Below are 13,927 nucleotides of genomic sequence, written 5' to 3' on the forward strand. Positions count from 1 at the left end.
TTTTCCCTGTAATACAATTATCAGCTGTCTATCGCACCATGCCAGGCAGTCCAACTTAAATAGAACGTACACCCTACCCTGTTGGCCAGTGCACAGAAATATTACATGTGGCCTTAAGAACAATGCACATTATTAATAGCCCATGAGCTTATCCCTTTCCCCAAGTGCCCCCTCCCCAACCCTCCTCCTCCCTGCCTGCAGAAGGCACACCACCCTCCTGCACAGGGCTGAAAATATAGTCTGTGGTTAAGTCAGCAGGGGAAAAAGCCCCTGAAACAAATATAGCCAAATGTCTGACACTCCAAATTATGACGGAAACCTAGTATCTCTGTTCCATTCCCGTCCCACTCGACTCCTAGCCCTATGGGAAGAAATCTCATCCCTGGCCTCAAAATTTAGCCACAAGTTTTTTTCAATGTGAAATAATAACGCCAATAAAAATAGGTAGTAGAAAACTAATGTGTAAATGTGTAAAGAAGAATTAGTAATTCTAGACACCACACAAAAACCATTTCTGGAAATCATTCATGCTTTGTTGTTCTTTTCAAAATGCAAGTAGAGACTTCAGTTACTTTGTATTTCATTTTGCTTTTTAAGAGTGAGGGAATTTTCATAGAAAATTTTTAAATTTTTCTGAGACTCCAATACATTCAAGTTTAAAAGGGACATAAACCAATTCAGTGAAAAGATTAGTAACAAAAATGATCCAAGAACAGGCGTACAACCCGACGCTGGCACTAAATTTCAAAGTAGGTACAAGATCTCTAAAACGATGACCACAGGGCTCAGGAATCCCTGGCTTAAAATCAAACAGCTTCTCAACACAAACACATACATAAAGCCATTCTTCTCCCCGCCTTCCCAAACTCCCACAACTTACCAAACTCAGCTCACTGTAATTTAACACAGTATTTACAATATGGCAAATTGACACAGGCTCACACTGACTACTGAAAGGATGAAAGACAAACAGAAGGCACTAATTCTATTAGTCTTCCCTCAGTTAACCAAGCCTGAGCTATTAAAAAACCCAACCAGCTTGTTTTGTTTTTTAATTTCAGATGGAAGTGTCTCTAAAGGGTCTGACTGTACTGCTGTGAAAAGTATGCTCAAGCCACCAGACGGTACAGGCTGCTGAAAGCAGATTCTTCCAATTAGCAATAAATGTACCCAGCACGGCTCAGGCAAGGAGGCTATGTGGTGACATCTTGTACACCATCAGGTTTAAACACTGGGGCAGCTGAACCATCTGGGGGATGGGAAACCTGCAAGACTGCCAAGCATGACCTTGTCACCCATAAATCTATTACCTGGGCAGATGAGGAAAGGGCGAACTGGAGAAAAGATCCAATATTTCGGTTAGCAGTGATCCTTTCTCTTTAATCCATCGATATCTGTAATTTGTGAAAAGAGGGGGGAGAAAGGATGTGGGAGAAAAAAATAAAGTTATACGGTATTTTCCCCTTTCCTTAAGAGTAGTATTATCCAGGAAATTACCTACGCAGACTAACTGTAGAACCAGACAATTAAACCTTACGTCAATTTCTACGCCACTGGTGAATAGTGGTTAATAACTTCACACTTTTCTTTTTGTCTCTTAACAAGGAGGGAATGGCACTTTCGAAATCATTACTGCTCTGTCATCTTGGTTCTGTGCCAAAGCACGGAGCTTTAGAACACCTGTCAAATAACACGCAACTTGTGAAAAAGAAACATATACCAAAACAGGTTTATATAAAATGTTCACATATGTAGAAACGGGACTGCATTTTGCTTAGAAGAAAGTCACTGTTTCTGGTGAGGGCTGGGGAAGAAAGGAGATTTCCAGGACTCGTTTATGTGAGTCAAGTTAGAGTTAAGAAACTCCCTCTGTCTCAGCAGAGATCAGCAGAGCTGACACAACGTCAATCTTACAGCATTTATCTCTTCATCCTTAGCCACATCCCCGGTGGTTTCAGTAATTAAACAGGTAAAACTTAATAGATGAAAATACCATCCGCACCTTCTCAAATAAGAGTGCCTAGTAAAAAAGTACCAAGTACCCTTTTTCCTATTCTGAGTATACAAGCCATTCTTGTAAACTCAAAATAGGCTTAAATATCAAGATCTTATTTTAAAAAATGTATCTCCTCCACAACCACCCACCCACAACTGCAGACACTACTACCCCAGTACGATCCCAGAGTCACAGCAAACCAGCACCCACTTTGTCGGGCACAGGGTTAGGTGCTAGGTGGAACATCAAAACATACAGACAGTGATCCCTCACAAACTGAAGGAAAGTGTAGACTGGAGAATAGAGAAATCATGGGAGGCTGCAGGCTTTTGTTTTATTTGCTAGTAAAAGAAAAATTTTAGGTAATCATACTAATTTATGCAGACCTATTCTGAAATCTAGTAGTAAAACACCCAACGTGTAAGTTTTTTAAAAAGGCGTTAATTCACACTGAGACTAAGGAAACTCAACCTTCCTTTAAAAAAATAAATAAATAAATAAACCCTGGCACTTTTCAGGTTAGCACTGAGAAGATTCTAAAAGATGGGAGAGGCCAGCCCACACAGCCCAGGGACCACCTGTTATCGCCGCTGGCATCTGGGGGTTAGATGTATCCAATGTGTGAGGATAAGGGGGAGGGGCGCTGCTTCTTGACAAACACTTGCAGGATCAGCATGAACAGGCCTTCCTTGGATTCTCCAAAGCACACCTAAGACAAAGATGAGCTGACCATCCCAAAACCTCAGGCAATGTAAATGCGATAAAGAACAAAGTCCACTGGTATCTCCTTGTTGAAGCTTTGTCCTCTTATGCTCACAGACCCCAGTCTGTTCCACAGGCAGGTCTTAACCCCTTTCATCTCCCTCTTCCCAGCTACCTCTAACATCAACCGCCTTCTGTCCTCCTAAACCTACACATACCTTCCGATGTTTAGCACCGTAAGAGTATACACAGGTGGATGTCCATGCCTTTTGGAGGTGTTAATTTCCAACTACTAAGAAAGAAGGATATAGGCATTCTGAATTTATTTTTAGAAGTCTAAAGTTCTGTTACCATCTGTCATCATACAGCGCTATTACAATAGCACTGACCGTATTCCCTATGCTCTACCTGTTATACCCGTGCCTTACTGTGTGGTGACACTGGGAGCTACACTTGTGGTGAGCACAGCATAAAATATAAACTGTGAAATCACTATGTTGTACACCAGAAACTAATGTAACATTGTGCGTCAATTATACTCAGATTCAAACAAAAAGTCTAAAGTTTTGGCTATTTTGAAAGAAATAGTATATGCCAGTGTTTTCAAGTATATAAATTCAAACCAGGCGTAAATGTAACCCACTTATTTATTTGATAATTGCAACAATGTGTTAGTAAAGTATGAATTATTCCATATACTTAAAATCTCTTGTAATAGCATTTCTCTCAAATTACTGAATGTCTATGTTATCATAATTCAGACCAGCTTTCCATGGGTTATTGCCAAATTAGTGCTTATTCTTACATTTACCAACACTACTTTCATTGACTTTCAGAAAGGATACAGAGAAATGAACAAGCAAATGGTGATGTTAATTACTCAAAGTTCATCCATATAAAAGATCTACAGTTAAGATGCTACTTACTTGACCAGAAACAGGTGTTTTTACAGAATTTAAGGGTATATGAAAAGAACTGAGGCTCCAAAATAAGTATTAAACTTATTCTATGAAGAATCTCAACTCATTCCATTTGAATCACCACAGATTCTGAATTAGTGTGAATTAATGACGCTGAATAGTGTTACCAGTTTTGAAAAACTGCAAAGAATTTAGAACCCAAGCCCCCCCTGAAATACAATAAAAAGGGAAAAGTGTCTCTGACTTAGAATTTTTATAATGTAAACAAATTCAAAAGGGAAAGTCGGTAATCACTGAAAAAGGATATTGCTTCTTTTTAACATAAAATATATTCTGCCAGAATATATTAAACCTTCATCTCAGCCTTAAAAGAAATTCTTTTCTTTTATTAAAGAAATCAAAATGTTATTAGATCAGCTGAAGTTAAAAGTAGTCTTAACTGTAGCTATGAGAATTCTGGAGAAAGAAGTAGAACTCTTCCCTCCTACCTACCCCCCTCCCCCCCACCACCCAGTTTCCAAGGCTCTGGTCTGGCAAGAAAATTCTTTACAATGCCATGTTTTAGGTGACAAAAGCATACATTTTTAGGGCTAAAGTTTCCCTTCAACCTACAGAAGAAGGCAGGAAGGAAATGTTGAGAACCAGCAGTTCTTCCATCTTCTTGGCATCAGGTTCCCCTTTGAGAACTCTTAAATGTCATAAACCCTCTCCCCACAAAATGTACACATGTACAAAGACACACAAAATGTTGCATACAACCTCAGAGAATTTACAGACCTCTCCCGCATTCCACTTGGATTGACAGAAGTTCTCCTATGAAATAAAATCTAAGCCAAAGAGAACTTCAAACATTCTATATGTCCAAAAGATCATTTTCCTTCCTTTTTACTACCTTTACTATAATCGCCTCTATTTTCATCTACTATGACTGAGAGTGTTAGAAAGGAGAGTAACTTTCCTATTATTCATAACTCTCTTTTAGACCAGTGGTTCACAAACTTTTTTTCTGTAAAAGACCATAAAGTATGTATTTTAAGTTTTGGAGGTCATTAGTTTCTGTGGCAGCTACTCAACTCTGCTGTGCTTAACACCAATGCAGGCCCAATAAAATGTTATTTACAAAAAACAAGCAGTGGATCAGAGTTAGCCCATGGGTCACAGCTGCTGATCCCTAGAATAGAGGTACAGGTTCAACAACTCCATAAGGAAGCACAGATAAATACAATTAGGTTCCTAACTTATGTCATCCCTAAAAAATAATTTCCAGAAGGTTTAAAGATCTAAATAAGAAAAAAAAACTGAAAGCTAGGCACTCTGCATCACTGGAGGAGGGAAAAGATTTCTTAAGAAAAGAAAAATCAAATTATATGCCATTAAAATAAAAAAAAATAACCTTTACACATTCAAAGACCACAAATAAAGTTAAAGGAAAAGCCAGAGACTAAAAAATATTTGCAACACAAATGACCAAACAAGGATTAGCCTTTGAAAATCTAAGAAGAAATAGCAGGAGACATATGACCCAAAGAAAGGGGGGCACATATATACATACAGGCAAATCAGGCATGAGAACTGAAGAGTTCAAACAAATGAAAAGCTGTTCAACTTAACTAGTACTCTGGAAATGCAAATTAAAAGCACTATGAAGATACCATTTCAGACTCATCTGGCGAAAACTACAAATTCTGAGAAAAACAAGGGCTAGCAAGGATATGAAACACTGAAGATTACATAAGGAGTATGTTTACAAGTTTACAGTGAGCTTAAAATCCCTCAAAAGAAACAACAAATTCGAAGAGGCAAAACTGCATGTCAAAGTCATTTCCGGGGAGCGCCTGTGTGGTGCAGTGGTTAAAGCCTCTGCCTTCGGCTCAGGTCATGATCTCAGGGTCCTGGGATCGAGCTCCCGCATCAGGCTCTCTGCTCAGCAGGGAGCCTGCTTCCTCCTCTCCCTCTGCCTGCCTTTCTGCCTACTTGTGATCTCTGTCTGTCAAATAAATAAATAAAATAAAAAGAAATCATTTCCAATTCTCTTCAGATTAACCTCAGATACCATGTCTGAGGGAGTCAAGTTTGATGGCCCTACAGACACAGATATGAATTTGGCTATTTGAAAGAATTAGCTTGTTATGATAAATTAAATGATTGCTGTTATCAATAAAATGTTAGAGTGCTTGTGGGTGTGCAAGTTCCACTCTTGGCAATATAGGAGAGAAACTCTTACACATGTGACACTATACTGTAGCACTATTTATCTAGGGAAAAAAATACAGGGAATACTTGGAAACCTAAAAACGTGGACAATGGGAGAACAAAAAATACCCTGTGCTCTACTGATTCACTGAAATATTACACAAGAGGTAATATCAGTAAGTCAAATCTAAAAATACACCAACATGGATATCCTTAAAAAGTAGAATATAAAGTAGGGTTTTTCCCCTATTTTTCCTCCTCTGCTTTTTTTTTTCAGCTAACCACAAAGAAATATGTATAGCATGACACATACATGGTAAAAACTTCTAATATACCACAGGAAGAGATAATCAATTGTTGTAAAAGCAAAAAACCACAGGCAAAAAGCACAATATGAATCCCAAAAGAGCAGTTACCTTTGAAGAAGAGAAAGAAATGAGAGAGGGTACAAGGAACCAGTCTTTAGATATCTCTATAGTAATTTGCTGCTTTTAATTATCTTTAAAAAACTACGCTTTCTAAGAAAAAAGACTGGAAAAGTGAAATTTCCTCTTATTTCCAGATAAAGATGAAAGTCTCCCTTAGCACTTAATTATAAGATTCTCCATATGCATTCATTCTCTTTCACCACGGACACCAACAGAGGCCTCTTCTGGGGCCCATTCTGAAGGGCTTCTGACAGGTGCTAGCACAATGCCAAAAAATTCCCAGGAAGGCCTGCCCAGACTGCAATATTTTCATGCAATGATTTGGATACATTTTCTAAGTGCACAAGTTTCAGCTCTGAACACCAATGAAAGCTAGGCAGTCTACAACTGGTTGGCAAAGATTCATGTCAGCCTGCAGGGTGAGAAACTAACAACACATGGGCTCTACACACAAATAAGAGAGCATACGTTCACTTTAAAACGCAACCAGAAATCCAGGCCAAAAAATCATTTTATCAAGAGCACAGAAATAACAGACTGCAGTACTAACTAGTCCATAAAGACAAATATTACCATTACACTAAGGATTATGCAATAAGTATGCTTAAAAGTAAAGACTAAGTTTAAAATCCCTTTACAAAAAATCCAAATTGTCGATCAGAATCATTTCAATTCTCTTTCAGTTAGCCTGATACTGTGACCCAGTCATGCACTGTAGTTTCATAGCCAGATATATGAATTTAGCTATGTGATAGAAGAATTTGCTTGCTATGACACATTCAGTGATTGTTCTTATCAATAAAAACTTTGTTCAAGAAAATCATCATTTTTAACACTAAACAGATTAGACTATTACAATCCTTTGGTCCAGTGTTAGCCTTTAACAGTTTCAAAATTAATCAAAGTCGAAAATTTGGACAGATTTCTGTCACTAAATGGCCTTCACTATTGTTCAGAGAATAAAACCCTTAATTGATTAATGATCTCAGGGTGTCTATCGCCATCTAGTGAACAATCACTTCAATTACCACACCAGTCACTTGACAACCCAATCCGTTGTCTCGGTGGTTTAAAATCTAAGTCCATGTAGTGCCATCAACTTGCCCAGTATCTTTTTTTGTCTCTCTATACATACATTGAGAACAAACACAAGTACAGGCGATATTTATCTTGATTCACTTTTGAGTGTCTATAAGCTTAAGTTTCCATATTACAACACTGACTTCATTATTTTTAAATAACTTGCACGCTATGAGGTCTCTCATATAATTCTGTAGCCATTAACTAATTCCTCTACCACCGAGCAATTAAAAATCATAGAAGAGCTTAAAGTGTGAAAGGATCACACCTGGGAAAAGACAATATTGATGTCCATTTGACACAACTATTAGCATTTTTATTATAAACCTGTTTATGAAAGTACAATTAGTAATTACCCTGAGTACTCTAGCAGCCATAATACATTTGATTACAGAAATTATTAGGTCACCGGAGCCAAAACTGCATGATTCCAACAAAACTGAGCACACACAAAACAGACTTAAAAACAAGAAGGGAATGGGGCTTACAGCCTCCCCAGACTGTGTATTAATCCATATTCAAATGTAAAATTTTATAATCTTTTCAGATAACATGCTAACACATCTCCTTCTCATTCATTTCCACTTGAACCTTAATCTAATTGATCCTACAACAACTTGAAAAGCAAACAACTTCTAAGATCTTCAGGTTACTGAATTATTTTGTCCATTCCATCTTCTTACAAAAAAGACAACTGTGATAAGTTACAAAGGTATTCCAAATTTCAACCAACTGACTCTCATTTTATACTTCACCCCTCCTATCTCTTTAATAATCAAGAAACGTTCGAAATCACAAAGGCCTAATAGTATATATGGAAAATGCTAGTAAACCCAAAGATCAACTATCACAGAGAATATTTCTATCCACCAGTGCTAATAATTATCACCAATACTTTAGTTGGTGAGTTTTATTTTAGGAAATAATTTCTGTAGGTGGCTTTGAATCTTCTTCTAGAAGAGATCTCCAGGGAGCAACTGTGTAATTATTATTTCTCATTAACCTCACATTACTTTCAAGGCTGACTTTCCGCAGTTGTTATATTTTTTTTTTTATTTGTGAGAAGGAGCAAAGGGGAAAGAGACAAGGGGGAAAGGAGAAACCAAAAATTTAAATCACATACGATTATTTCTAGATTTGTTTGAAACTCTGCTTTTTAGTAGAGAGAGCAGAGGGGATTTTTTTATAGTTTATTAAGATTTGTTACTGCTCTATTTTATACAACAAGAAAAATAAAAATTGAGTTTAAAGACCCTATTAAAGATCAAGCTAAACAAAAATACTGCCCTTAAAATACAATGGATTAGGGGAGTCGGGGAGATCGCTGGACAAATTTGGGGCTTATCATTATCAACAGTGCCCTTTTAAGCTTGTGGATTTCTGAGCCAATGCAGAAAATGTAACAACAGGGATTTCCCAACAGCAAGAGGCACTCTCCAAGGGAGTAAATTGTCAACTATTGCCTCTCGTGAGAAACTTAAGAGTAACCTTGATCCAATCTCAATAGTCAACCCATGTATTATCACCCAGTTGGGGCATAGTGAGTGCATTTCCTAATACAAAAATAAGATGGTATTCTATCAGAAGCCACTGGATACATACACAGAAATAAAATTTAAATAATTTTAAAGTAAACTTAGCCTAAGAAACTGAATACATCCTTCCCTCACTTCAACTAGCCCCTAAAATCCCCGTATCTTCCCATGTAAAAAAGGGCCTAGGTCTTGAGAGGAGTGTCAAAAAAGATGTCCTTCAAGGACTAAGAGGTAGAATATAAAGCAGAAGCACAGTCATGAAAGACATGGTGAGATGGGGCAGACAAACCTACTGTGGTAGAAGCCTTACAGTCAGGAAAAAATGGATTCCAACTCAAAACAGTTACTTACTATACTTCACCTCTTTGAGTCTCAGCTTCCCTATCTGCAAAAGGGGAATGTTATGAACCATACCAATGGATTCTTCAGGAAGTAATTCATCTGGAAGCTTCTCACATATTGCTGGTGTTTAATACATGTTTTGCCCTTCCTCACTGTGCCCTAAGTCTGTGAGACAGGGCTGTCAACAGAAGAGTGGCTCTGAACATCCTGTTTGTTTCATGCCAGCCAGATTGCCACTGACCAATACAGGAGCCACTAGCCACATGTGGATAATTAAAATTTAATTTATTTTAATTATAATTAAATTAAACTCAAAATCCAGTTCCTCCACAAGTCGACACTAGCCAGACAGCAAATGCTCACTCGCCTACTTGGGCCTACTGTATTATACAGAGAACATTTTCACCATCTCAAGGTCCACCAGACAGTGCTGGTCTAGACTCTAAAGGAGGGGTCAGGAAACGTGTTTCCTGAAATGGGAAAGATGGCTAATACTTTAGGCTTTGCAGGCCATGCAAGTTTCGACCCTGACTACTCAATTCTGCTATTGCAATGCAAAAGCAGCCACAGGCAAAACATAAATAAGTATGGCTGCATTCCAATAAAACTGTATTCACAGAAATAGATGGCTGACTGGATTTAATCCATGGGCCATGGTTTTGCCAACCCCTATGCAAGAGGGTCTGACTTCAGACCCTCAAAATGAATATTCTGCCCATAACCATGAACTACTTCCTTAAGACTGAGTAGTCTCAAATCTACTGAGGGGAATCAATAGTTTACTGGAGTGAAATGGAATCTGGTATTTAACATAACTACTCTTTTACAAATTAAGAAAAACTCAAGCATGTGGGGTTAAAGCAGGTAAAGCTTATAGTGTTTACAAAGTGACAGTATCTCAAAACTGTTTGGTATCTAACTCATCTTTCTAAAGCCAATAACTCTCAATCCGTAACTTCACTCCTCATCTATTCCTGGAATTGTGGACTTCTACATCAAACTATCTACTTAACATGCTTAGAGATCTATTACAAATCTCAAAGCCAAAAAAGAACTCCTAATCCCTCTCTCCCAGATTTCTCCATCTTAGTAAATGGCTCCACAAGCTAACCAGCCATGGGACTAAAATGGAGGCATCCTCCTTGATATCTTCCTTTCCCTCACACTCCAACCTGATAAGATCAGCAACCATACTAGCTCCCTTATGTCACTCATGTCACCTCCTAAAGAACCCTTCCCTGACCAATCTAAACTAGCCATCTTAACATTAAACTGGCCCACTACCCTGTTTTAATTATCTGAATAGCATTTACTTCTATCATATTCTTATTTTTTGTATTTGTTTATCACTCATTTACAGTCTATTTTCCCAAACTACCCTCTCCCCAACCCAAGTCCCCACTGCATGCCACTCTACACCGCCTGCTCTACATAAAAATGTGACCCTCATGATGCAGGGGCATCTTATGTTTGCACAACACTCTACCCCCATAACAATGCCTGGTACAGAGTAGACACTCAATAAATACTCTCTCTCAATGGATGAATGAACACATCCTTACTTAAAAAACTATCTGTCTCGAATTTGTCCTAAGGAAGGGGCATTTGAATCTATATAACTGGGCAACAAACTTGGCTCTCCCAGATTATAACAGGTCATAGTTAAAAAATAAACTTGTCTTTAGAGATGTTCTATCATTTACCTCCCTTCCTTTGTATGTCACCAAAGCAGCCAGTGGTTTGGCGTAAAATCTGCTGTAGGAAAATCCCAGGCAGCCATACATACTGTTTGCTGTGAGCTTCAAAGCCTTCTGTCGAATGTCATACTGCAGGTCACACAAGGACAAAAGACAACAATATTTGTAAATGCTTAATCATTACATTAGATATCTTTTTATATCACCAAAGAAAAGGAGAAACCCTCAATATCCTTGAAAAAAAAAAAAAGACCTGTCAACACACTCAACCCATCCTCCCAGATCCATGATTCCCTGATCTTCTAGAAGCAAGTAAACACAGATTCCAAAGCTCCCAGAAGTCAGAAGGATTTTGTTCAGATACAGCTTTGCAGACAGAGATATCTTCCATTCTGAGGCATTCTAATGGTTTTTTAATGGTTTCCTGCCCACAAACTTAAAATAAGCCCATGTAATTACCCACAGCATCATGTTTAAATCATTCCCAGATAATCAAAGTCTGAAAGCTGAGACTGTCACTTAGATGACTCTTAGTAAAAAGATATACCTGAAGAACAAGGTCTGGATTTAAGTCTTGCTGTTTCATTAGTTGTTTGACTTGTTTTCTCCTCTCTACCAGCTTCCGGATCTCTCTGGGCAAAATGCCCATTTCTAAGTTTGGGTCTGGCAGCTCAGGAATCTGTTCTTGTTCTCCATCCTGATGAACACACAACAGAAATTTCAGACAAATCAAACTATCATAAAAGAGATTTCTAAAATAATATTTTGTGGGAGCTTTACGTGATGATTAAATCTTGAAAAGCTACTTTCCTGCTTAAGCATAGGTCAACAATACGTGGGTGGGAGAAGAAAAAGCGGAGAACAAGTCAACAATGGCCTCTTCTCCCACTTCTATCAGCCTCATTCCCAGTATCTCCACCCCTCTCATTACTGATTAATGTAGATGTCATTTAAAGGGATCATTTTTTATATATACTCTTCTCTTCAACAAGATTGGGGAGCAACATATTTGGAGAAACTGTTTCTAAAATAAAAACACTGACACCTCTAGGATTTAAAAAAATGCAAGCTAACTACAGTTTTAAGTCAAATGTACTCTCAAGCAAAATGCCATAAAACTTTTACAACTATGGAGAATTGTGGCAATTACTGTAAATGTTCTACAATAAAAACTAAAACCCTAAATACTAAATCAGCAAATTTCTGATTTTCGAAAAGTAACCAGCAGTCTTCTTATACTAAATTTACAGAAGCAAAAAGCAAGGAAAGCATTAGACCATTTTTCTGAAGCTCTATTAATTCTATTAACAGGCCACAGTGAAAAGCCAGGCATGTTTACCCCTTCAAAGGTTCAGAATTAAAAATAAATGCCTTGCCTTCAAGTATATTAACTCAATGCCTTTTGATAACCCAGCCTTTACAAAGTATCTGATTTTATAAAGATCAATATTTTCAAATGAACAATCTTAAAATAGTAACAGGGACCTATTGTTTTCCAATACAGCAGATGACGATAGCAAACCTATTAAAGAGATCTTGGTACACATTCCAATTTATTTATAACAGCTAGAGAGGTCAGATAAAAAGTTAACTGAAAGGATCTGGAGTCAGGAAGTTTACAATCCATGCCCAGCTCTCCCACCACTAGCTGTGTGGCCTAGCTATTTTGAAGACCAAATGAGATACTACACAGAAAAATGGTACAGAATCTATAAACTGGCTACATGTATAGTATTTCTTAGGTGACCTTTAAGGTCCATTCCAACTCTTAAATGATTCTTATATCCAGAATCCAAACTGGAAAGCTCAAATAAACAAACCAGTACAGTGGGATTCAGAAGGCTGGATCATGACAATTATCACAAGGCTGACACAGTAGCAGGACAGAGCCCTATGAATATTATTTATCCAATGTAGTCACTACCTTTTGGGGATGTCTACCCAATACCTTCTCTGGACAATTATCCTCTACTACCACAGAAAGACCCATCCTTGGCAACTGTATTTGTACTCTATAAACCCACTCCTGTGGTCACAGCTGATGGGAACAGGTGTATCACTGGCCTAATAAGCAAGCCTTTAAGATTCTCTCTTCTAGGAAGACAGAACTAGGGCTAGAAAACAGCTCCCAAAGCAGGTAGTTAGAATTAAAAGACATGTAAAATCAGAAGCAAGAGGACAGACATCTTCGGCCACATGTACAAAGAAACAGAGAAAAACAATACAGAGAGATAGCATATTACTTTACATCTTTTCCTGTTGGAGAACTACATCTACCAGCAGTCAATCATATCAGCCTTATATATGAAGAACCACACATTAAGTTATCAAGTCCTATATAAAATTGTTGACTAATCACTGGTTAGATTAAATCAATGTGAAATAATTCAAAGCCATTCTTTTAAAAAGGCTGTTTGTGTGCTCGCTTTGGCAGCACATATACTAAAATTGGAACGATACAGAGAAGATTAGCATGGCCCTTGCGCAAAGATGACATGCAAATTCGTGAAGCGTTCCATATTTTTTTTTTAAAAGGCTGCTTGTGAGTACAATCAGTAACAAAGCCTTGCGTGACCAAAATTTAGAAGAATTTAAAATATAAAATTTAAAAGAATAAAAATAGCAAGTGTTCGAGATGATGTGGAATGACTTACAGTCATGGCTAGTGGGGGTGTGTAACACGGTATAACTACTTAGGAAAATAATTTGGCAGTTTCTTTTCGGTTAAACATCCACTCTTGATACAAACCAGCAAATTCCCTCCCTAGGTATTTATCCCCCAAAAATGAAAGGACATGTTCACAAAAACACATGAACAAGAATGTTCACAACTTTATTAATAAAAGCTAACCTCAACAGGACACCTGGATGGTTCAGTCAGTTAAGGGTCCAACACTTGATTTCAGCTCAGGTCATGATCTCTCATGGGTCCTGGGATCAAGCCCTGAATCAGGCTGAGCTCAGCAGGGAGTCGGCTTGAAGATTCTCTCCCTCTACCCCTACCCCCCTGCTCACTTGCTCTCGCTCTCTCTCA

At 37.9% G+C, this 13,927-nt stretch overlaps 1 protein-coding gene and 1 non-coding gene across 5 annotated transcripts in view; one reads left to right on the forward strand and one right to left on the reverse strand.

Moving 5' to 3' along the window:
- POLA1 (DNA polymerase alpha 1, catalytic subunit) overlaps window positions 1-13,927 on the reverse strand; it is a 307,958-nt gene that overhangs the window by 232,608 nt on the left and 61,423 nt on the right. For all 4 annotated transcript variants that reach the window (XR_007124795.1, XM_047716113.1, XM_047716112.1 and 1 more), the window contains 2 exons: window positions 11,441-11,590; window positions 10,900-11,022 (listed from right to left, as the gene is read on the reverse strand). Coding sequence is in view for 3 of the 4 variants with exons in the window: in XM_047716113.1 (XP_047572069.1) it covers window positions 10,900-11,022; window positions 11,441-11,590 (273 nt within the window). In the remaining variant the exon portion in view is untranslated. The remainder of the gene's footprint in view (window positions 1-10,899; window positions 11,023-11,440; window positions 11,591-13,927) is intronic.
- Window positions 13,312-13,418, forward strand: LOC125092482 (U6 spliceosomal RNA). The gene has a single exon (XR_007124944.1). It is a non-coding gene; the product is annotated as a U6 spliceosomal RNA (small nuclear RNA).

This window comes from Lutra lutra, chromosome X (assembly GCF_902655055.1).
Source record: "Lutra lutra chromosome X, mLutLut1.2, whole genome shotgun sequence".
Taxonomy (NCBI): domain Eukaryota; kingdom Metazoa; phylum Chordata; class Mammalia; order Carnivora; family Mustelidae; genus Lutra; species Lutra lutra.